General features: G+C 45.8%; 1 protein-coding gene across 5 annotated transcripts in view; it reads left to right on the forward strand.

The window, feature by feature from the left end:
• The window catches only part of LOC139583168 (MAP/microtubule affinity-regulating kinase 3-like), a 128,127-nt gene that overhangs the window by 79,437 nt on the left and 26,397 nt on the right, over positions 1-22,293 (forward strand). For 3 of the 5 annotated variants that reach the window (XM_071413977.1, XM_071413973.1, XM_071413975.1), the window contains exons 7-13: positions 261-317; positions 1,388-1,624; positions 1,986-2,126; positions 14,189-14,288; positions 18,982-19,094; positions 19,612-19,765; positions 20,518-20,738. In XM_071413977.1, the coding sequence (XP_071270078.1) occupies positions 261-317; positions 1,388-1,624; positions 1,986-2,126; positions 14,189-14,288; positions 18,982-19,094; positions 19,612-19,765; positions 20,518-20,738 (1,023 nt within the window). The remainder of the gene's footprint in view (positions 1-260; positions 318-1,387; positions 1,625-1,985; positions 2,127-14,188; positions 14,289-18,981; positions 19,095-19,611; positions 19,766-20,517; positions 20,739-22,293) is intronic. The other 2 variants (XM_071413974.1, XM_071413976.1) reach the window with 1 other exon arrangement.

A 22,293-nucleotide genomic window follows, 5' to 3' on the forward strand; every position in this document is an offset into this window, starting at 1 on the left:
TGTATTAGCCCAATGGATAGGTACATTGATATGTATTACCCCAATGGACAGTAATCAGTCACTAGCTAGTTCTGTTCAACCCCTGCTTACCTGGATGGAGAAAACCACCAGATCTTACATACACACCCAGACACACACCAGACAGTGTTGACCAGTGCCAAATTAACCCCAAGCTCCTCTGTCACGTGTCAAACTCCAAATTTAAAGGGCTGCAGTGGCTTCTAACTTTAATTCTATGGTCTTGGTCCATTCCTTTCCAGATTGTGTCAGCTGTGCAGTACTGCCATCAGAAAAAGATTGTACACAGAGACCTGAAGGTAATGAACGCTTTATGTACACACACGCACATGTACCCTGGCATACACACACTCACTCCTTCACTGCCCTGGGAGAAACCCTGTTCATTATCACATCCCACATCTCCCACCACCCATCTACATCCTCTCACCTGCTACGACAAAGGGATGTGGTGTTACCATCCCCCAGAGCTGCGTGTGACATACTATAGTAGTCTCCACAGGGCAGTACACGCGCTGTTCCCGCCACTCTGTTTCCACGGTGACATGTCCTGAATGATGCAGTTGCACAAGATGGAGAAAGTGGGAGGAAGGACCAGAAAGAGTTGGATAGACAAACATTAGAGGGAGAGGAAGATGGAGAGTGGTAGAAACCAGAAGAAAGAAAGAAAGAACTTTGCATGTGTCTACTTCTTATTACACAGTGAATGCACTTACTTATTACTGCATTAGAAGTGCCTATTATTGTCCGCATTATGACCTGATGTGACTTGTTATCGTTCATAACGATACATTGATTGTTTGAGGAGATCCACAGGCATGTCACGAGACCTGTGTCCTGTTCAGGAGGACGTAACGTTAGAGCGCACCGACACGAATGTCTAGTGTATATTGTTATTGTTAGAACAACTGGGAATCGTGTCAGCTCTATTCATTCTTTTTGACCTGCAACATTCACGCCTATAAGGTGTGGGGGACTGACGGTCTGACAACGCTACTGCCGGTGTAAATGTCCAATATTTACTTCGCTATTAACGTCTCATACGTTGTAGATTTGAGTCATTTAGCAGACGCTCTCATCCAGAACGACTGACATTTTTCGTTCTTGTCCCTCGTTGGAATCAAACCCACAACTCTGGCATTGAAAGCTCCATGCTCTACCAACTAAGCCACGTGGGATCGACATCTTGTGTCACACTGAATGATGTCCCCACACACCCCACTTATAGTTCACTAGTTCCGGTGTAAAACCTACCCATCTACATCCCCCTTCTTTTCATTGTAAACAACAACAATGTCCAGTGTTTCACATCACAGAATAAATGCCACACGCAAACACACCCACTTCACCTTCTCGCCCCCCGCACCAGGCTGAGAACTTACTCCTGGACGCCGACATGAACATCAAGATCGCCGACTTTGGCTTCAGTAACGAGTTCACAATGGGCAGTAAGCTGGACACATTCTGTGGCTCCCCGCCCTACGCCGCCCCAGAGCTGTTCCAGGGAAAGAAGTACGACGGGCCCGAGGTGGACGTCTGGAGCCTGGGAGTCATACTGTACACGCTCGTGTCAGGGTCGCTGCCCTTCGACGGTCAGAATCTGAAGGTGTGTGCAAATCTCTGTGTGTGTGTGTGTTAACCTTTAACCCTGGCCTCCACTCTTATGTCCCAATTCTCTACCCATCTGTCCTAAATGTGCACTTGCTTTGGAAGGAAAGGACTAGTGTAAGAATGGTTGAACCTCCATCTAGTCCATGCTTACTCTTGCCTACCATGCTAACTGCGTGGGGAAAGGTACCAGATTGCACACTTTGGGAGACAGGTTGAGACACAGGGTCTATATATCCTCTGTAGGAGCTGAAAGTGTTGTCAGAGGGGAAAATACTGTATCCCCTTCTACATGTCCACCGACTGACCCCTGACCTCCGACCCTGCCTTTAACCTCTCCTCTCTATCTCCCCCTATAGGAGCTGAGAGAGCGTGTTCTGAGGGGTAAATACCGTATCCCTTTCTACATGTCCACCGACTGCGAAAACCTCCTCAAGCGCTTCTTGGTGCTCAACCCATCCAAGCGTGGTACACTTGAGGTGAGGGAGGATGTCCAAAATGTAAATATGTCTTAAGCTTACTACTTATTTTACTTCGTCGTCCACGGACTCCTTCCTTCTTCACGTCACTCCTGCCTGGTTTCTGTCTGTGTGGAGATGTATGGGATGTAAAGGTTTGAACACAGCACCTTCATGTGGTCGCCCACACGCGTGCGTACATGCACACGCTGGTACGTGCACACACACCTCTTCCATCCGATAAAGTCGATTTCCCACTCCTAGACGCACATGCACTCGCACGGACGCACACTCACACACACAGCTATCCCTCCCCCTTCTAGACCATTGTCCTGTCTGTACACACACTCATCGCCCTGTGCTGAGGAAACAGACATCATTAATGAAACAGCAAACGGCAGTCCTACCACTCACATCACGTGTGTGTGAGAGTTCTTTGTGTGTGTGCATTTGTGTACATTTTAGTATTTATCTAAAACTGACCTCAGATCAGTGTCTAGGAGCAACTTCATTCTTGTCCTTTTTGTACAATTACCACATCACCCAGGGGAAAAATCAAACCGTGTCTTCAAATAAAATGTTATTTGTCACATGCGCCGAATAGAACAGCTGTGTAGACCGTACAGTGAAATGAATACTGACAAGCTCTTAACCAACAATGCAGTTTTAAGAAAATACCCCCCCCCCCCCCCCCCCCAAAAGATAAGAATAACAAATAATTAAAGAGCAGCAGTAAATAACAATAGAGGGGCTATATACAGGGGGTACCGGTACAGAGTCAATGTGCGGAGGCATCGGTGTCGAGGTAATTGAGGTAATATGTACATGTGGGTAAAGCTATTAAAGCGACTATGCATAGATAATAACATAATAACAGAGGGTAGCAGCAGCGTAAAGGCAATGCAAATAGTGTGGGTAGCCAATGGTTAGCGGTTCAGGAGTCTTATGGCTTGGGGTTGGAAGCTGTTCAGGAGTGCTATGGCTTGGGGTTTCGAAGCCTCTTGGACCTAGACTTGGCGCTCCGGTACCGCTTGTCGTGCGGTCAGAGAGAACAGTCTATGACTAGGGTGGCTGGAGTCTTTGACAATTTTTAGGGCCTTTCTCTGACACCGCCTGGTATAGAGGTCCTGGATGGCAGGAAGTTTGTCCCCGGTGATGTACTGGGCCGTACTCACTACCCTCTGTAGTGCCTTGCGGTCGGAAGCCGAGCAGTTGCCGTACCAGGCAGTGATGCAACCCGTCAGGATGCTCTCGATGGTTTAGCTGTATAACTTTTTGAGGATCTGAGGACCCATACCAAATCTTTTCAGTCTCCTGAGGGGGAGTAGGTTTTATCATGCCTTCTTCACGACTGTCTTGGTGTACTTGGCCCAGGTTAGTTTGTTGGTGATGTGGACGCCAAGGAACTTGAAGCCCTCAACCTGCTCCACTACAGCCCCGTCGATGAGAATGGGGGCGTGCTCGGTTCTCCTTTTCTTGTAGTCCACAATCATCTCATTTGTCTTGATCACGTTGCGGGAGTAGGTTGTTGTCTTTGCACCACACGGTCAGGTCTCTGACCTCCTCCCTGCAGGCTGTCTCATCGTTTTCGGTGATCAGGCCTACCACTGTTGTGTCACCGGCAAACTTGATGATGGTGTTGAAATCGTGCCTGGCCGTGCAGTCATGAGTGAACAGAGAGTACCCCTGAGGGGCCCCCGTGTTGAGGATCAGCGTGGCGGATGTGCTGTTACCTACCCTTATCACCTGGGGGCGGCCCATCAGGATGTCCAGGATGCAGTTGCAGAGGGAGGTGTTTAGTCCCAAGGTCCTTAGCTTAGTGATGAGCTTTGAGAGCACTATGGTGTTGAACGCTGGGCTGTAAATGAATAGCATTCTCACATAGGTGTTCCTTTTGTCCAGGTGTGAAAGGGCAGTGTGGAGTGCAATAGAGATTGCATCATCTGTGGATCTGTTGGGGCGGTATGCAAAATGGAGTGCGTCTAGGGACTCTGTGATAATGGTGTTGATGTGAGCCATGACCAGCCTTTCAAAGAATTCATGTATCCAGACGTGAGTGCTACGGGTCGGTAGTCATTTAGGCAGGTTACCTTAGTGTTCTTGGGCACAGGGACTATGGTGGTCTGCTTAAAACATGTTGGTATTACAGACTCGGACAGGGAGAGGTTGAAAATGTCAGTGAAGATACTTGCCAGTTGGTCAGCGCATGCTCAGAGTACACGTCCTGGTAATCCATCTGGGCCTGCGGCCTTTGGAATGTTGATCTGCTTCAAGGTCTTACTCACATCGACTGCGGAGAGCGTGATCCCACTGTTGTACGGAACAGCTGATGCTCTCATGCATGTTTCAGTGTTACTTGCCTCAAAGCGAGCATAGAAGTTATTTAGCTCGTCTGGTAGGTTCGTGTCACTGGGCAGCTCTCGGCTGTGCTTTCCTTGGTAGTCTGTAATATTTTGCAAGCCCTACCACATCCGACGAGCGTCAGTGCCAGTGTAGTACGATTCGATCTTAGTCTTGTAGTGAAGCTTTGTCTGTTTGATGGTTCGTCGGAGTGCAGAGCGGGATTTCTTATAAGTTTCTGGTTAGAGTCCCGCTCCTTGAAAGCGGCAGCTCTACTCTTTAGCTCAGTGCGAATGTTGCCTGTACTCCATGGCTTCTGGTTGGGGTATGTACGTACAGTCACTCTGGGGACGACGTCCTCGATGCACTTATTGATAAAACCAGTGACTGATGTGGTGTACTCCTCAATGCCATCGGAAGAATCTCGGAACATATTCCAGTGTGTGCTAGCAAAGCATTCCTGTAGTATTAGCATCTGCTTCATCTGACCACTTTTTTATAGACCGAGTCACTGGTGCTTTTTGCTTTAATTTTAGCTTGTAAGCTGGAATCAGGAGGATAGAATTATGGTCAGATTTGCCAAATGGAGGGCGATGGAGAGCTTTGTACACATCTCTGTGTGGAGTTAAGGTGGTCTAGAATAGTTTTTCCTCTGGTTACAAATTTAACATGCTGATAGAAATGAGGTAAAACTGATTTAAGTTTCCCTGCATTAAAGTTCCCGGCCACTAGGAGTGCCGCCTCTGGATGAGCGTTTTCCTGTTTGCTTATGGCGGTATACAGCTCATTGAGCGCAGTTCTAGTGCCAGCATCGGTCTGTGATTGTATGTAGACAGCTACGAAAAGTACAGATGAAAACGATCTAGATAGATGGTGTGGTCTGCAGCTTATCATGAGAAACTCTACCTCAGGCGAGCAAAACCTTGAGACCTCCTTATATATATCATGCACCAGCTGTTGTTCACATATATGCATAGGCCCCTGCCCCGTGTCTTACCAGAGGCTGCTGTTCTGTCCTGCCGACGGAGTGTATAACCCGCCAGCTGTATGTTCTTAATGTTGCCGTTCAGCCACGACTCGGTGAAACATAAGATATTACAGTTTTTAATGTCCCGTTGGTAGGATATACAGTTGAAGTCGGAAGTTTACATATACTTAGGTTGGAGTCATCAAAACTCGTTTTTCAACCACTCCACAAATTTCTTGTTAACAAACTACAGTTTTGGCAAGTCGGTTAGGACATCTACTTGGTGCATGACACAAGTAATCTTTCCAACAATTGTTTACTAACAGATAATTTCACTTATAATTCACTGTATCACAATTCCATTGGGTCAGAATTTTACATACACTAAGTTGACTGTGCCTTTAAACAGCTTGGAAAATTACAGAAAATGATGTCATGGCTTTAGAAGCTTCTGATAATTGATAATAATTGACATAATTTGAGTCAATTGGAGGTGTACCTGTGGATGTATTTCAAGGCCTACCTTCAAACTCAGTGCCTCTGCTTGATATCTTGGGAAAATCAAAAGAAATCAGCCAAGACATCAGAAAAAGAATTGTTGACCTCCACAACTCTGGTTCATCCTTGGGCGCAATTTCCAAACGCCTGAAGGTACCACGTTCATCTGTACAAACAATAGCATGCAAATATAAACACCATGGGACCACGCAGCCGTTATATCGCTCCTAGAGATGAACTTACTTTGGTGCCAAAAGTGCAAATCATCCCAGAACAACAGCAAAGGACCTTGTGAAGATGCTGGAGGAAAAGGGTACAAAAGTATCTATATCCACAGAAAAACGAGTCCTATATCGACATAACCTGAAAAGCCGCTCTGCAAGGAAGAAGCCACTGCTCCAAAACCGTCATAAAAAAGCCAGACTATGGTTTGCAACTGCACATGGGGACAGAGATCGTACTTTTTGGAGAAATATCCTCTGGTCTGATAAAACAAAAATATAATGGTTTAGCCATAATGACCATCGTTATGTTTGGAGGAAAAAGGGGGAGGCTTGCAAGCCGAAGAACACCATCCCAACCGTGAAGCATGGGGGTGGCAGCATCATGTTGTGGGGGTGCTTTGATGCAGGAGGGACTGGTGCACTTCACAAAATAGATGGCATCATGAGGGAGGAAAATGATGTGGATGTATTGAAGCACCATCTCAAGACATCAGCCTGGAAGTTAAAGCTTGGTCGCAAATGGGTCTTCCAAATGGACAATGACCCCAAGCATACTTCCAAAGTTGTTGCAAAATGGCTTAAGGACAACAAAGTCAAGGTACTGGAGTGACCATCACAAAGCCCTGACCTCAATCCTATATACATTTTGTGGGCAGAACTGAAAAAGTGTGTGCGAGCAAGGAGGCCTACAAACCAGACTCAGTTACACCAGCTCTGTCAGGAGGAATGGGACAGAATTCACCCAACTTGTTGTGGGAAGCTTGTAGATTGCTACCCGAAATGTTTGGCCAAAGTTAAACAATTTAAAGGCAATGCTACCAAATACTAATTGACTGTATGTAAACTTCTGACCAACTGGGAATGTGATGAAAGAAATAAAAACTGAAAGAAATAATTCTCTCTACTATTATTCTGACATTTCACATCCTTAAAATAAAGTGGTAATCCTAACTGACCTAAGACAGGGAATTCTTACTAGGATTAAATGTCAGGAATTGTGAAAAACTGAGTTTAAATGTATTTGGCTAAGGTGTATGTAAACTTCCGACTTCAACTGTATACTGTTAACTGTGGGACCTTTTATATAGACAGGTGTGTGCCTTTCCAAAATCATGTCCAATCAATTGAGTTTACCACAATCCATTCAAGTTGTATTAACATCTCAAGGATGATCAATGGGGACTTTGAGTTCAATTTCGAGTCTCGTAGCAAAGGGTCTGAATAGTTATGTAAATAATGATTTCTGTTTTTTATTTTAATACATTTGTAAAAAATTCTAAAAACCTGTTTTTCCTTTGTCAATATGAGGTATTGTGTGTAGATTGATGTGGAAAGAAAAGTATTTAATCCATTTTAGAATAAGACTGTAACATAACAAAAGTCAAGGGTCCGAATATTTTTTGATTGTAGTGTACGTTGTAAAATGTCATTCATAGGCTAGGTTGTAGCAACCTCATGATGGGTATATGGAAAGTTTAAGTATCATGTAGTAGCCTCAGCCTTTCAATTATGTTTTGAGCTGGGTGAATGGAAAATGGATGACAGTCATCCAATATGCTGTAATAGAAATAAGGCCATGCGTTAAATTTTTTTTTATTGTCCTCCCTCATCTTAAACAGAGCCGATCACCACTGTTGTTAACAATGTAACAAGGTTGAATGCAAACTGTTCACTAAAATCTTAATTGATTTTGCACCAAATTATTTAAGTGATCACTGTGCTGTTGCCTATGTGAAGGATTGTAAAATTCCTAAACTTCCTTCACGTATCATCATGAAAAGGAATTGGAAGCAGTTTGATACTCAGGGTTTTGTACATGATGTTTTGCCTGGAATAAAGTTGAATTCATCCCTGATGTTGAATTTGCTTTTTTTAACTTCCATAATGCATTCCAGGAATCATGCAACAAGAATGCCCCTTTCAAACAAAACAGAATTAAAGGCAGAGACAGCCCTTGGTTCTCAGATGAACTAGCAATCATAAGGAAACGTAACGCTTTGTGGGCTTAAGCAAGAAGGTCTGATTCAGCTGATGATTGGATGGCTTTTAAACGCCTTCGGAAATCAGGTTGTGGCTATGACCCGAAAGCTGAGAGCAGACCACTATCTCAAATCTACTGCTGATAATCTGAATAAGTTTAGAGTGCAAAGGAGATGCACAGCTCCCAAAACAACTGCTGGTTGACTCACAGGTGGTAATTGAGAACCTTTTATTCTGAACTCTTTTAATCAACATTTTCTTGATGCAGGTTATTTAAAGGTCCATATGCGCCCCCTGGGAAATTACACGACACTGCCCCCATTTCTCCTTCACCCAAATCCAGATAGCTGATGTTCTGAAAGAGCTGCAAAATCTGGACCCCTACAAAATCAGCTGGGCTACACAATCTGGACCCTCTCTTTCTAAAATGATCTGCCGACACTCTAGACCCAAGCTGTTACAGACCTATATCTATTCTACCCTGCCTTTCTAAAGTCTTCGAAAGCCAAGTTAACAAACAGATCACCGACCATTTCGAATCCCACCGTACTTTCGCCGCTATGCAATCTGGTTTCCGAGCTGGTCATGGGTACACTTCAGCCACGCTCAAGGTCCTAAACGATATCATAACCGCCATCGATAAGAGACATTACTGTGCAGCCGTATTCATCGACCTGGACAAGGCTTTCGACTCTGTCAATCACCGCATTCTTATCGGCAGACTCAACAGCCTTGGTTTCTCAAATGACTGCCTCGTCTGGTTCACCAACTGCTTCTCAGATAGAGTTCAGTGTGTCAAATCGGAGGGCCTGTTGTCTGGACCTCTGGCAGTCTCTATGGGGATGCCACAGGGTTCAATTCTCGGGCTGACTCTTTTTTTCTGTATACATCAATGATGTCGCTCTTGCTGCTGGTGATTCTCTGATCCACCTCTATGCAGAAGACACCATTCTGTATACTTCTGGACCTTCTTTGGACACTGTATTAACAACCCTCCAGACGAGCTTCAATGCCATACAACACTCCTTCCGTGGCCTCCAACTGCTCTTAAATGCAAGCAAAACTAAATGCATGCTCTTCCACCGATCGCTGCCCGCACCTGCCCGCGCGTCGAGCATCACTACTCTGTACGGTTCTGATTTAGAATATGTGGACAACTACACATACCTAGGTGTCTGGTTTAGTGTAAACTCTCCTTCCAGACTCACATTAAGCATCTTCAATCCAAATTAAATGTAGAATCGGCTTCCTATTTCGCAACAGAGCATCCTTCACTCATGCTGCCAAACACCCTTGTAAAACTGACTATCCTACCGATCCTTGCCTTCGGCGATGTCATTTTCAAAATAGCCTCCAACACTACTCAGGAAATTGGATGTAGTCTATCACAGTGCCATCCGTTTTGTCACCAAAGCCCCATATACTACCCACCACTGTGACTTGTATGCTCTCGTTGGCTGGCCCTCGCTTCATATTTGTCTCCAAACCCACTGGCTCCAGGTCATCTATAAGTCTTAGCTAGGTAAAGCTCTTCCTTAGCTCACTGGTCCCCATAGCAACACGCGGGTGGGTGTTTCACTGGTCAACCCCAAAGCCAACTCTTCCTTTGGCCGCCTTTCCTTCCAGTTCTCTGCTGCCAATGACTGGAACGAATTGTAAAAATCACTGAAGCTGGAGACTTATATTTCCCTCACTAACTTTAAGCATCAGCTGTCAGAGCAGTTTACCGATCATTGCACCTATACTGTACATAGCCCACCCAACTACCTCATCCCCATGTTGTTATTTTCTTTCTCCTTTGCACCCCAGTATCTCTACTTGCACATTCATCTTCTGGACATCTATCACTCCAGTGTTTATTTTCAATTTGTTTATTATTTCGCCACTATGGCCTATTTATTGCCTTACCTCCCTAATCTTACTACATTTGCACACACTGTATATAGATTTTTCTATTGTGTTATTGACTGTACGTTTGTTTATCCCATGTGTAACTCTGTGTTGTTGCACTGCTTTGCTTTATCTTGGCCAGGTGGCAGTTGTAAATGAGAACTTGTTCTCAACTGGCCTACCTGGTTAGATAAAGGTGAAATGAAATAAAAAAGCAAGCCTTCTCCAGGTCTCTGTCTTGGAGCTGCAGACGTCATTGCTCCTCCTTTAGATTCATATCAACTTTATTATCCCACCAGGGGGAAATTCATTTGTTCATGTCCTAAAAATACATACAACATGAAAACCTAAACTACACAATAATTCATTCAAAGTGCTATAGCTACACGTTTAAAGTGAAAGTGCAATATGGTGTATACTCTTGGGACCAACAGACTATCTATTATACAGCCTAATGGATGTTGGAATCAAATAGTCCCCATGTCTATCTGTTTTCATTTTCTTTAGAAGAAGTTTCTTTCCCCTTGTCTGGCTGCTGCTGTGACTGCATTTTGAGTGAAGGGGATGAGTATTTGAGTGAAGGGGATCAGTATTGTCGTGTAAAATGCTTTCAAGTTTCAGGAGGATGAGTTAACATGCATCTTTAACCTCACCCTAGAATGAAATATCCAAGTTGTGGAAATCAGGATTTGTCCAACCTCTTTTGAAAGGAGGTCTTCTGAATAACTATTGGCCCACATCTAAATAGTCTGTTCTGGCAGAGGTATTGGAGGCCTTGCCTCCAGGAAAACAACATTTTGAGTGGTATGCAATCAGGTTTCAGGTCTAGCCACAGCACTGTCATAGCAACGTTGAGGGTTTTGAATGATATTCACTGTGTTCTGGATAAGACTCTTCATTGTGTATCTGTATCGATAGACTAGTCAAAGGCGTTTGACAGTGTGGAACATACTGTCTGTCTTGGTGCAGATATTGAAGTCTATTGGGATTACTGGTAATGTCTGGAGTGGTTTGTGAACAAGAGTGCCTTGACTTTTTCCACATTTTGTTATGTTAAAGCCTGAGTATTAAATGTAGATATTTTTGGTCACTGGCCTACACACAATACCCCATATTGTCAAAGTGGAATTAATTATTATTACTATTTTTTTTAAATAAATTAATAAACAATAAAGCTGAAATGTCCTGAGTCAATAAGTATTCAACTCCTTTGTTATGGCAAGCCTAAATAAGTTTAGGAGTAAACATTTGCTTAACAAGCAATGAATTTCAAATACAGATTCAACCACAAAGACCGGGGAGGTTTTCCAATGCCTCGCAAAGAAGGGCACCTATTGGTAGATGTATAAAAACAAAAAAAGCAGACATTGAATATCCCTTTGAGCATGGTGAAGTCATTAATTACACTTTGGATGGTGTATCAATACACCCAGTCACTACAAAGATACAGGCGTCCTTCCTGACTTAAGTTGCGGAGAGGAAGGAAACGGAGGCCAATGGTGAATTTAAAACAGTTCCAGAGTTTAATGGCTGTGGTAGGAGAACACTGAGGATGGATCAACAACATTGTAGTTACTCCACAATACTAACCTCTTTGACGGAGTGAAAATAAATAAGCCTCTACAGAATAAAAACATGCATCCTGTTTGCAACATCAGCTAAAAATATACAGCTAAAAATGAGGCAAAGCAATTCACTTTTTGTCCTGAATACAACGTGTTATGTTTGGGGCAAATCCAATACAACACATTACTGAGTACCTCTCTCTGTATTTTCAAGCACAGATGGTTGTGAGTCGGGCACCGTAAAGATACATTTTAGGTCCTCTGTTTATTATCTATATCAACAACATTGGGAGCCATATTGAGACAGCTGATGTTCATTTTTATGTGGCTGACACTGTTCTCTATTCAAGTGGCAGCAGTTTGACTTTGGCTTTTGAAAAAGCTCTAACAGCTTTTAACATCGTTCAACAGAATCTGTACAATTTCAAGCTTGTTCTGAAATCTTCTAAAACAAAATGCTTGCTATTTTCTAATACTAACCACCCTGAAAACCATGTAATTACTACCTTGGATTGACATTCTATAGAGCAAATCAGAACGTACAAATATCAGGGAGGTTGGGTGGATGAGAAGTTGAGCTTCACCACCCATGTGGAGAACCTTGCCAGGAAACTCAAGCTGCGTATTGGGTTCTATTATCGGCACAAAGCTTGTTTTCCTATGCCGCGAGAAAATAGTTTTGTTGTACTTGGACTATGGTCATACTATTTATGTGACTCAAGACTCTAGCTCTACAATGAAGGCTCTTTGCGCTGTGTATCTTGCAGCCCTTTGCGATCGCTACAGTGCTGTCAGGTGGACATCACTTGCAACATGCAGGCTCAAACACTGGTACATCCCCATTTATAAGGCCATTTTAGGAAAACTGCTTTTTTACCTAGCTCGGAATGAAAACACTAAGATCTCAATCTTGCTTTATGCTAAAAGTCCCAAAAATGTGAACCAAAGCATTCGATTCCCTGAAATGGCTGAAGTGAAATGGAACTGAGCCCAACTCTGGCTCCCCCATTCAACTTATCAGATGCTCCCCATTGGAATGGATCCTGGGTCGCGTTCAGGATGTTGCAACGTTCCAGAATGTTGCAGATATAAATATATTGTATACAGTTGACACGATTCCCTCTTGAGAGAGAAAGATTTATTCTTCAATCTGAATGGTATGTAAAGTTCTCTGCTGAATGTGACCCCAGTAAACTACTCTACTGACCGACAGTCCTTCTACGGACCCTCATCCAGAGTTGTGGTGAATTCTATTTCAATTCAGTCAATTCCTGATTTGAAATGAAATTGGAATTGGTCCCAACCCTACCCCCCTCTGTCAAATCTGGACCTGGAGGTCCGCCACTCTACTGGTTTTCATCCTTCCCTTCTAATCAAGGAACAATTCAGACATGGGACACTAGGGTCGATTTCATTAGGCACCAACGCTTGCTGGTGTTCTCTGTTGAAAAACGTTTTGAAATGTTTTCTGTGGTGCGCCCCAATGAACACAACCTAGGTGAATGGCATCTCGGGCCATTCAGTGAAATGAATCAATCATTTTACTACCAGGAAGAATCTAAAACCAGCAGTACTGCAGACGTCCAAGCTGTGACTTGAGTACCAGAGCTGGGCACAATACTATTTAAATTCAAAGAATTGAACCAAATGTGAATTGAAATGGAATTGAGTCCAACCCTGTCATTACCCCTGTACTAAAGGATCCATTCCTAACATTCAGGGTAGGGTGCCAGGCTGGTTCTACATTCAGCAACCCCACTTCCTGGTCTTGTCAAACAAGCCTATGAGAAAAGAGTTGGCCGAAGCAGAAAGAGACCGGCACAAACAGTGCATTCGAAAAGTATTCAGATCCCTTCAATTTTTCCACATTTTGCTACATTACAGCCTTGCTCTAAAATTGGTTAAGTTACATTTTTTCATCATCAATCTCCACACAATACCCCATAATGACAAAGCGAAAACATGTTTTTAGACATTTTTTGCTAATTAAAAAACATTGAAAACAGCAACACCTAATTTACATAAGTATTCAGACCCTTTGCTCTGAGACTCGTCCTGTTTTTGCTGCCAAGGGTGCTTCAACAAAGTACTGAGTAAAGGGTCTGAATACTTATGTAAATGAGGTGTTTCTGTTTAAAATATATAAATAATTAGCAAACATTTCTTAAAAAAAAAAAAAAAAAATGTTTTTGCTTTGTTCTTATGGGGTATTGAGGGGAAAAGGAATGTAATCCATTTTAGAATAAGGCTGTAACGTAACAAAATGTAGAAAAAGTCAAGAGGTCTGAATCATTTCTTAATGCACTGCATATGTCACTATTTTACCCAATCCCAAATCGACCCCTTGCCCCTACCCGCGGGCCCTCGCCATTACCTCACTTGGGTAGATCTGAAAGGATTAGATAAGCAATATTATAATGGCTCCTAATTTTGCCTTTTGATAGCTTAGGTGAAAATATTTTCAAATTGCTGTTAGTATCTATCCAATCCTTTACAGATCTACGTGCATATGCGCATGGTGTAGGGGTGAGTGGTTGATTTAGGATTGGGCATCACTGTTATGAAATTCCTCTTCGTTTGGCGGGTAATTGGGCCTCTAGAGCAGAGACTGATGTTTGTGTCTGTCCTTCTCCCTCATAGCAAATCATGAAGGACCGGTGGATAAACGCAGGCCTAGAGGAGAATGAACTGAAGCCATTCATGGAGCCAGAACAGGACATCACAGACCAGAAGAGAATAGGTACATTGACTCAAACACTCCCAATTTGCTTCCTTACCTTTCAATTTTTTCAGATCTGAACAGGTATAGGTTTAAAGAGTGTAGGGTTGGAGCTTCTACCATATTGCTTACACCTTAGATCTGCATTAAGGAGGGGTTAGGGAGGGAATTGGGGACTGGCTTTACATCTATAAATCTATACACTGTATCGTCCTAAATGGCACCCCATTCCCTATATAATGTACTATGTTTGATAGGGCTCTGGTCAAAAGTAGTGCACTATGTAGGGAATAGGGTGCCATTTGGGATACTGTCAATGACTTTATTAAACCAGGGATGGTCATGCCTCTTCATGGAGAGTTACTGAGTATACAGGCTTTTGTTCCTGTCTAGCTCTAACACACCTGATTCAGATGGGTTGGCACGTGTATTTAGAGGGAATCGCCCCTTACACCCTGTGTTAGGGGCTAGCCTTGCATGCTGTGCCCAACGTGAGCCTGGCAGAGCTGTGTTGTTTTCAGACACACGCAAGCAGCACATGGTCTAGCACTTCACTTAGACACACACACACACAGTCATTAAAACACACAGAGTCATTAAAAATCATACACGACCATGCATTAACAGAACCACACTCAGTAACACAGTCATTATTGAAATACATGTGTGCGTGCGAACACACAAACGCACACACAGATCCACAAGTTGATACAGACTGGCAGGCCTGGTTCTTTACACTCGGACCCCCAGGGCTTGCCCCGTCCCCTACCATGCCCTCTGTCGATGGCAGCATTGATCTCACTCAGCAGTGGGAGAGAGACGAGTGTGTGTCAGAAAGGATATTCCACAACCTCAACAACAAGGAGGCCCTGTTTGTTTCCCCACATTATGTACAGTTTATTCACCTTTATTTACGGTCTTCATTTTAGATTTAGTTTTTGGGTTGAGTTTTGTTTGTTTCACCAGCCGTCAGTGCTCTGTCAATATGCCTCTGATGTATGCATTAGTATGTTGTTGCTGTACATCCAATTTAGCCTTGTGGGATTAATAATGTTTATTCAATTAAATTAATAAGTTCAATGCCCCCTAGTATTTTTGGTTCCCCCTTAATAAATAGGAAATGGCGATAGATGTTCACACACTCCCAGCCTATTGGTTATTTGATTTTTTCCTCACATATTTGTTTCTTTATTGAATAGAGGCCGTGAGAGGGAGAGACGGGAAAGTTGAGAGGGTTTGTGTCAGAAGGGTGTGGGCCGGATTCAAACCCACGCCGACATGGTAGATGTGTGCTCTGTAGGCAGCAGCCCTAACTGCTAGACGACCACAGGCCACAGCCTATTGGGTGTTTTTATTTAAAAAATGTATTTCACTTTTATTTAACTAGGTAGGTTGAGAACAAGTTCTCATTTACAACTGCTACCTGGCCAAGATAAAGCAAAGCAGTGCAGTCAAAAACAACAACACAGAGTTACACATGGGATAAACAACCGTACAGTCAATAACACAATAGAAAATCTGTATACAGTGTGTGCAAATGAGGATTAGAGAATCACCCGCAGCAAGAGCGACATCATTAATATATACAGAGAAAAGAGTCGGACCGAGAACTGAACCCTGTGGCACTCCCATAGAAACTGCCAGAGGTCCGGACAACATGCCCTCTGATTTGACACACTGAACTCTATCTGAGAAGTAGTTAGTGAACCAGGCGAGGCAGTCATTAGAGAAACCAAGGCTTATGAGTCTGCCGATAAGAATGCAGTGATTGACAGAGTCGAAAGCCTTGGGCAGGTCAATGAAGACGGCTGCACAGTACTGTTTTTTATTGATGGCGGTTATGATATTGTTTTGGACCTTGAGCGTGGCTGAGGTGCACCCGTGACCAGCTCGGAAACCAGATTGCATAGCGGAGAAGGTACGGTGGGATTCGAGATGGTCGGTGATCTGTTTGTTAACTTGGCTTTCGAAGACCTTAGAAAGGCAGGGTAGGATAGATATAGGTCTATAACAGTTTGGGTCTAGAGTGTCTCCCCCTTTGAAGAGGGAGATGACCGCGGCAGCTTTCCAATCTTTAGGAATCTCAGACGATACGAAAGAGAGGTTGAACAGGCTAGTAATAGGGGTTGCGACAATGGCGGTGGATAATTTTAGGAAGAGAGGGTCCAGATTGTGTAGTCCAGCTGATTTGTAGGGATCCAGACTCTGGGGGGGGGGGGGGGGGGGGGGGGAGGGGGGCTTGGGCCAGTTGCTGCGGGGAGGGCGCAGAGCTGTTGGCCGGGGTTGGGGTAACTAGGTGGAAGCGTGGCCAGCCGTAGCGAAATGCTTCTTGAAATTCTCGATTATCGTGGATTTGTCGTTGGTGACAGTGTTTGGTGACAGTGTCTCAGTGCAGTGGGCAGCTGGGAGGAGGTGCTCTTATTCTCCATGGACTTTAGTGTCCCAAAACTTTTTGGAATTAGTGCTGCAGGATGCACATTTCTGTTTGAAAAAGCTAGCCTTTTTTCAAACTAACTTTTCTAACTAACTGACTTCCCTGAAAAGTTGCATATCGCGGGGACTATTCGAAGCTAATGCAGTGCGCCACAGGATGTTTTTTTGAATGGGGCATGCTTATTTAAGATGGTGAGGAAGGCACTTTTGAAGAATAACCAGGCATCCTCTACTGACGGGATGAGGTCAATATCCTTTCAGGATACCCGGGCCAGGTCGATTAGAAAGGCCTGCTTGCAGAAGTGTTTTAGGGGGCGTTTGACAGTGATGAGGGGTGATCGGACCCATAACGGACGCAGGCAATGAGGCAGTGATCGCTGAGATCCTGGTTGAAGACAGCAGAGGTGTATTTAGAGGGCAAGTTGGTCAGGATGATATCTATGAGGGTGCCCATGTTTACGGATTTGGGGTTGTACCTGGTTGGTTCCTTGCTAATTTGTTGGAGATTGAGGGCGTCTAGCTTAGATTGTAGGGCGGCCGGGGTGTTAAGCATGTCCCAGTTTAGGTCACCTAACAGTATGAACTCTGATGATAGATGGGGGGCAATCAATTAGCATATGGTGTCCAGGGCACAGCTGGGGGCTGAGGGGGGTCTATAACAAGCGGCAACAGTGAGAGACTTATTTCTGGAGAGATGGATTTTTAAAAGTAGAAGCTCGAACTGTTTGGGCAGAGACCTGGATAGTAGGACAGAACTCTGCAGGCTATCTCTACAGTAGATTTAAACTCCGCCCCCTTTAGCAGTTCTATCTTGACGGACAATGTTGTAATTGGAGATGGACATTTCTGAATTTTTGGTGGCCTTCCTAAGCCAGGATTCAGACACGGCTAGAACATCCGGGTTGGCAGAGTGTGCTAAAGCGGTGAATAAAACAAACTTAGGGAGGAGGCTTCTGATGTTAACATGCATGAACCCAAGGCTTTTCCGGTTACAGAAGTCAACAAATGAGAGCGCTTAGGGACACACAGGTCCTGGGTTAACCTCTACATCACCAGAGGAATAGAGTAGGATAAGGGTACGGCTAAAGGCTATAAGAACTCGTCATCTAGTGCGTTCAGAACAGAGCAGACTTCTGGGCGTGGTAGGATAGATTTAGGGCATAATGCTCAGACAAGGGCACGGTAGGGTGCGAGAACAGTGGAGGTAAACCTAGGCATTGAGTGACGATGAGAGAGGCTGCATCTCTGGAGGCGCCAGTTAAACTAGGTGCGGTCTCTGCATGTGTGTTGGGGTGGGGCAAGGGAGCTAACCGAGGCATGTAGAGAGGGACTAGGGGCTCCGCAGTAAAACAATCAGAGCTACCCTAAACAACAGTATACAAGGCAGATTGACATTAGAGGGAGGCATAAAGCAATCACAGGTGTTGATTGGGAGGGCTAAGACAACAACGGGTAAACAGCTAAGACAACAACAACGGGTAAATGGTAATGAATAGGCAGAGAGGGTCAGTTAGCTACACACGGGGCCTGAGTTCGAGGCTGGGGCTGACAAATAAACAAAATGAGTACCGTGTTAATGAACAGTCCAGTAGGCATCAGCTGTGTAGCCGAGTGATCATAGTGTCCAATAAGCAGCAATGGACGAAACGGTGAGCCGCTCGACAGTCGTCACTACGCTAGGCGAGCGGTAGACACGGCGCTCAGAGAGTTAGCAGGCTGGGGCTAGTAGCTGGGTCCTCACCAACATCAACGACGCAGAGGCCGGTTGAGAGCACATCGGCCGAAATACATCAGCAGACCAGTCGTGATGGATCGGCGGGGCTCTGTGTCGACAGAGGGTCCAGGCCAATTGGCAAGAGAGGTATTGTAGTTGGTGTACTTTGTTTGCTAGCCGGGGGAATGGGCCTAGCTCGAGGCTAACTAACTGCTGCTTGCTTCTGGACAAGGGCGTTAGCCACGATAGCCACTCGGTAGCCGCTAGCTAGCGGCGATGATCCGGTGTAATGGTCCAGACCTTGCGGCAGGAATCCGGAGATGTAGTGGGGGGGGGAAAAGCAGTCCGATATGCTCAGGGCTGATATTGCACTATGCAGACTGGCAGATATTATCCGGACTAAAGTAGCTGGTGTCTGTGCTAAAGGTAAAGACTGCTAGCGGTGGCTAACAATGACTAAATAGCTAGTAGCTAATTAGCTGGCTGGCCTCTGAAGCCTAGCTTCTGATCGAGGTTCCGGTTATAAGGTCTAATGTCCTGTCCTGTCCCACTCCTGATCCCCTGCAGACATCATGGTGGAGATGGGCTACACTCAAGAGGAGGTCACTGAGTCTTTAACCAAGATGAAGTACGATGAGATCACCGCCACCTACCTGCTACTGGGCAGGAAGTCCACAGAGGTAAGGACAGACTGGGCAAGAGTGGCCCAATCCCAAATTGTCCCCCAAGCCCTGCACTGAGCGGATGCTGAGAGGATTTGACCTGTGTAATCAATCTGGTAATAGCTCCACCTTGCCCTCTGATAGGCTCGGTGGAAGTTTCACAATATTGCTTATACCAATCAAATCCTCTCAATCTCCACAAGTGTGTAGGGTTAAAGGGACGATTTGGGATTGACCCAGTACCTGGCCATAAATTACCATGTTAGAAAGCACTGGTTCTATCATGTCTTGGTTCCTCGCTTTTAGCACAATTTAAGTGGTTGAAAGTATACAGGTTTGAAACCAAATGACATGCATGATATCTGAAGTGATACAGTCTGTTTGGATGGTACCGTCACAGTCACACATGTCCCTATTTGAAATGCTATGTTAAACATATTGAGTGACTTTTCAAAAGAGCACAGATCTGTCCAAAAAATACAGTGAAACTCATCTGCAGCGTGATTTAATTGGAAACCTTTCTTCTCTCTCGAAGTTGGAGGCCAGTGACTCCAGCTCTAGCAGTAACTTGTCTCTGGCCAAGGCGCGGCCCGCCAGCGAGCACAACAACAACGACCAGTCTTCTGCCCATCTCAAGACCCAGCGGTCCATCTCCAGCACCCAGAAACAGAGACGCTACAGCGACCAGGGTGAGTGAGAGGGAGCAGAGGGGGCATGGAGGGAGCAGAGGGGGCATGGAGGGAGCAGAGGGGGCATGGAGGGAGCAGAGGGGGCATGGAGGGAGCAGAGGGGGCATGGAGGGAGCAGAGGGGGCATGGAGGGAGCAGAGGGAGAGAGAGGGGCTGGTAGGGGGCAGGGAAGAGGGGGGAGGGAGGGAGAGAGAGGGGCAGGGTGGGAGGGAGAGAGAGGGGCTGGGTGGGAGGGAGAGAGAGGGGCTGGGTGGGAGGGAGAGAGAGAGAGGGGCTGGGTGGGAGGGAGAGAGAGAAAGGGGCTGGGAGGGAGGGAGGGAGAGAGAGAGAGGGGCTGGGAGGGAGGGAGGGAGAGAGAGGGGCTGGGAGGGAGGGAGAGAGAGAGAGGGGCTGGGAGGGAGGGAGAGAGAGAGAGGGGCTGGGAGGTAGGGAGAGAGAGGGGCTGGGAGGGAGGGAGAGAGAGGGGCTGGGAGGGGCTGGGAGGGAGGGAGAGAGAGGGGCTGGGAGGGAGGGAGAGAGAGAGAGGGGCTGGGAGGGAGGGAGAGAGAGAGAGGGGTTGGGAGGGAGGGAGAGAGAGGGGCAGGGAGGGAGGAGAGAGGGGAGGGAGGAAGATGATGTAAGTGGGACAGGAGGAAAGGAGGTAAAGAGAATATGGGATAATATAGGAAGATGGATGTGAACCTCCAATGCAGCACAGTTCCCATTCTTCTAACTCCACACTGATCCCTGTATCTCTCCCTCCATCCATCCAGCCGGTCCGTCCATCCCCTCGGTGGGCTACCCCAAGAGGAGCCAGACCACCTCAGCCGACAACGGCGACTACAAAGAGGACGGGGGTGCTCAGACCCGGAAGTCTGGTTCGTCGGGTGGGCGCAGTGGCGGCATTGCCCCTGCCAGTCCTCTACTGGATAATGCCAACAACCCCAACGAGGCCGACATCCCCGACCACAAGAAAGGCTCCACCACACCCACCGTGAGTACAAAGAATATACACACGGAAGATACACTACACTCATTCAAAAATCATGGTCATTAATTGCTGCTACAACAGCCTCCACTCTTTTGGGAAGGCTTTCAACTAGATGTTGGAACATTGCTGTAGGGACTTCCATTCAGCCACGAGCATTAGTGATGTTGGGCGATTAGGCCAGGCTCGCAGTTGGCTATTCAATTCATCCCAAAGGTGTGCAGGCCAGTCAAGTTCTTCCACACCAATCTCAACAAACCATTTCTGTACGGACCGTTGCGTTGTGCACGGGGGCATTGTCATGCTGAAACAGGAAAGGGCCTTCCCCAAACTGTTGCCACAAAGTTGGAAGCACTGAATCGTCTACAATGTCATTGTATGCTGTAGCGTTAATATTTCCTTTCACTGGAACTAAGGGGCCTAGCTCGAACCATGAAAAACAGCTCCAGACCGTTATTCCTCCTCCACCAAACTTTACAGTTGGCACTACGCATTCGGGCAGGTAGCGTTCTCCTGGCATCCGCCAAACCCAGATTCGTATGTCGGACTGCCAGATGGTGAAGCGTGATTCATCACTCCAGAGAACGCATTTCCACTGCTCCAGAGTCCAATGGCGGCGAGCTTTACACCACTCCAGCCAACGCTTGGCATTGTGCATGAGAATATTTGTCTTTTTTTTGTATTTGACCCCCTTTTTCTCCCCAATTACTATTTTGTCTCATCGCTACAACTCCCCAACAGACTCGGGTGAGGCAAAGGTCGAGTCATGCGTCCTCCGAAACATGACCCGCCAAACCGCACTTCTTAACATCCGCCCCCGCTTAACCCGGAAGCCAGCTGCGCCAATGTGGAGGAAACACCGCTCAACTGACAACCGAAGTCCACCTGCAGGCGCCAGGCCCGCCACAAGGAGTCACTAGAACGCAATGAGCCAAGGAAAGCCCCCCCGGCCAAATCCTTTCCTAACCCGGACGACGCTGGGCCAATTGTGCGCCGCCCTATGGGACACCCGGTCACGGCGGTTGTGACACAGCCTGGGATTGAACCCGGGTCAGTAATGACGCCTCAAGCACTGTGATGCAGTGCCTTAGACCGCTGTGCCACTCGGCAGGCTGCGCATGGTGATCTTAGGCTTGTGTGTGATTACTCGGCCATAGAAATCCATTTCATATATAGGCAGTTTGGAACTGAGTAGTGAGTGTTGCAACTGAGGACAGATGGTTTTTACGCGCTTCAGCACTCGGCAGTCCTGTTCTGTGAGCTTGTGTGGGCCTACCACTTCGCGGCTGAGCGGTTGTTGCTCCTAGACGTTTCGTATACACAGTGCATTCGTAAAGTATTCAAACCCCTTGACTTTTTTCACATTTTGTTACATTACAGCCTTATTCTAAAATGGATTACATTTTTGTTTTTTCTCACCAATCTACACACAATTACCCCATAATGACAAAGCATTTTTGCAAATGTATAAAAAATAGAACCCTTATTTACATAAGTATTCAGAGCCTTTGCTATGAGACAAAAAATGTCTCAGGTGCATCCTGTTTCCATTGATCATCCT

This window comes from Salvelinus alpinus, chromosome 8, assembly GCF_045679555.1.
Source record: "Salvelinus alpinus chromosome 8, SLU_Salpinus.1, whole genome shotgun sequence".
Taxonomy (NCBI): domain Eukaryota; kingdom Metazoa; phylum Chordata; class Actinopteri; order Salmoniformes; family Salmonidae; genus Salvelinus; species Salvelinus alpinus.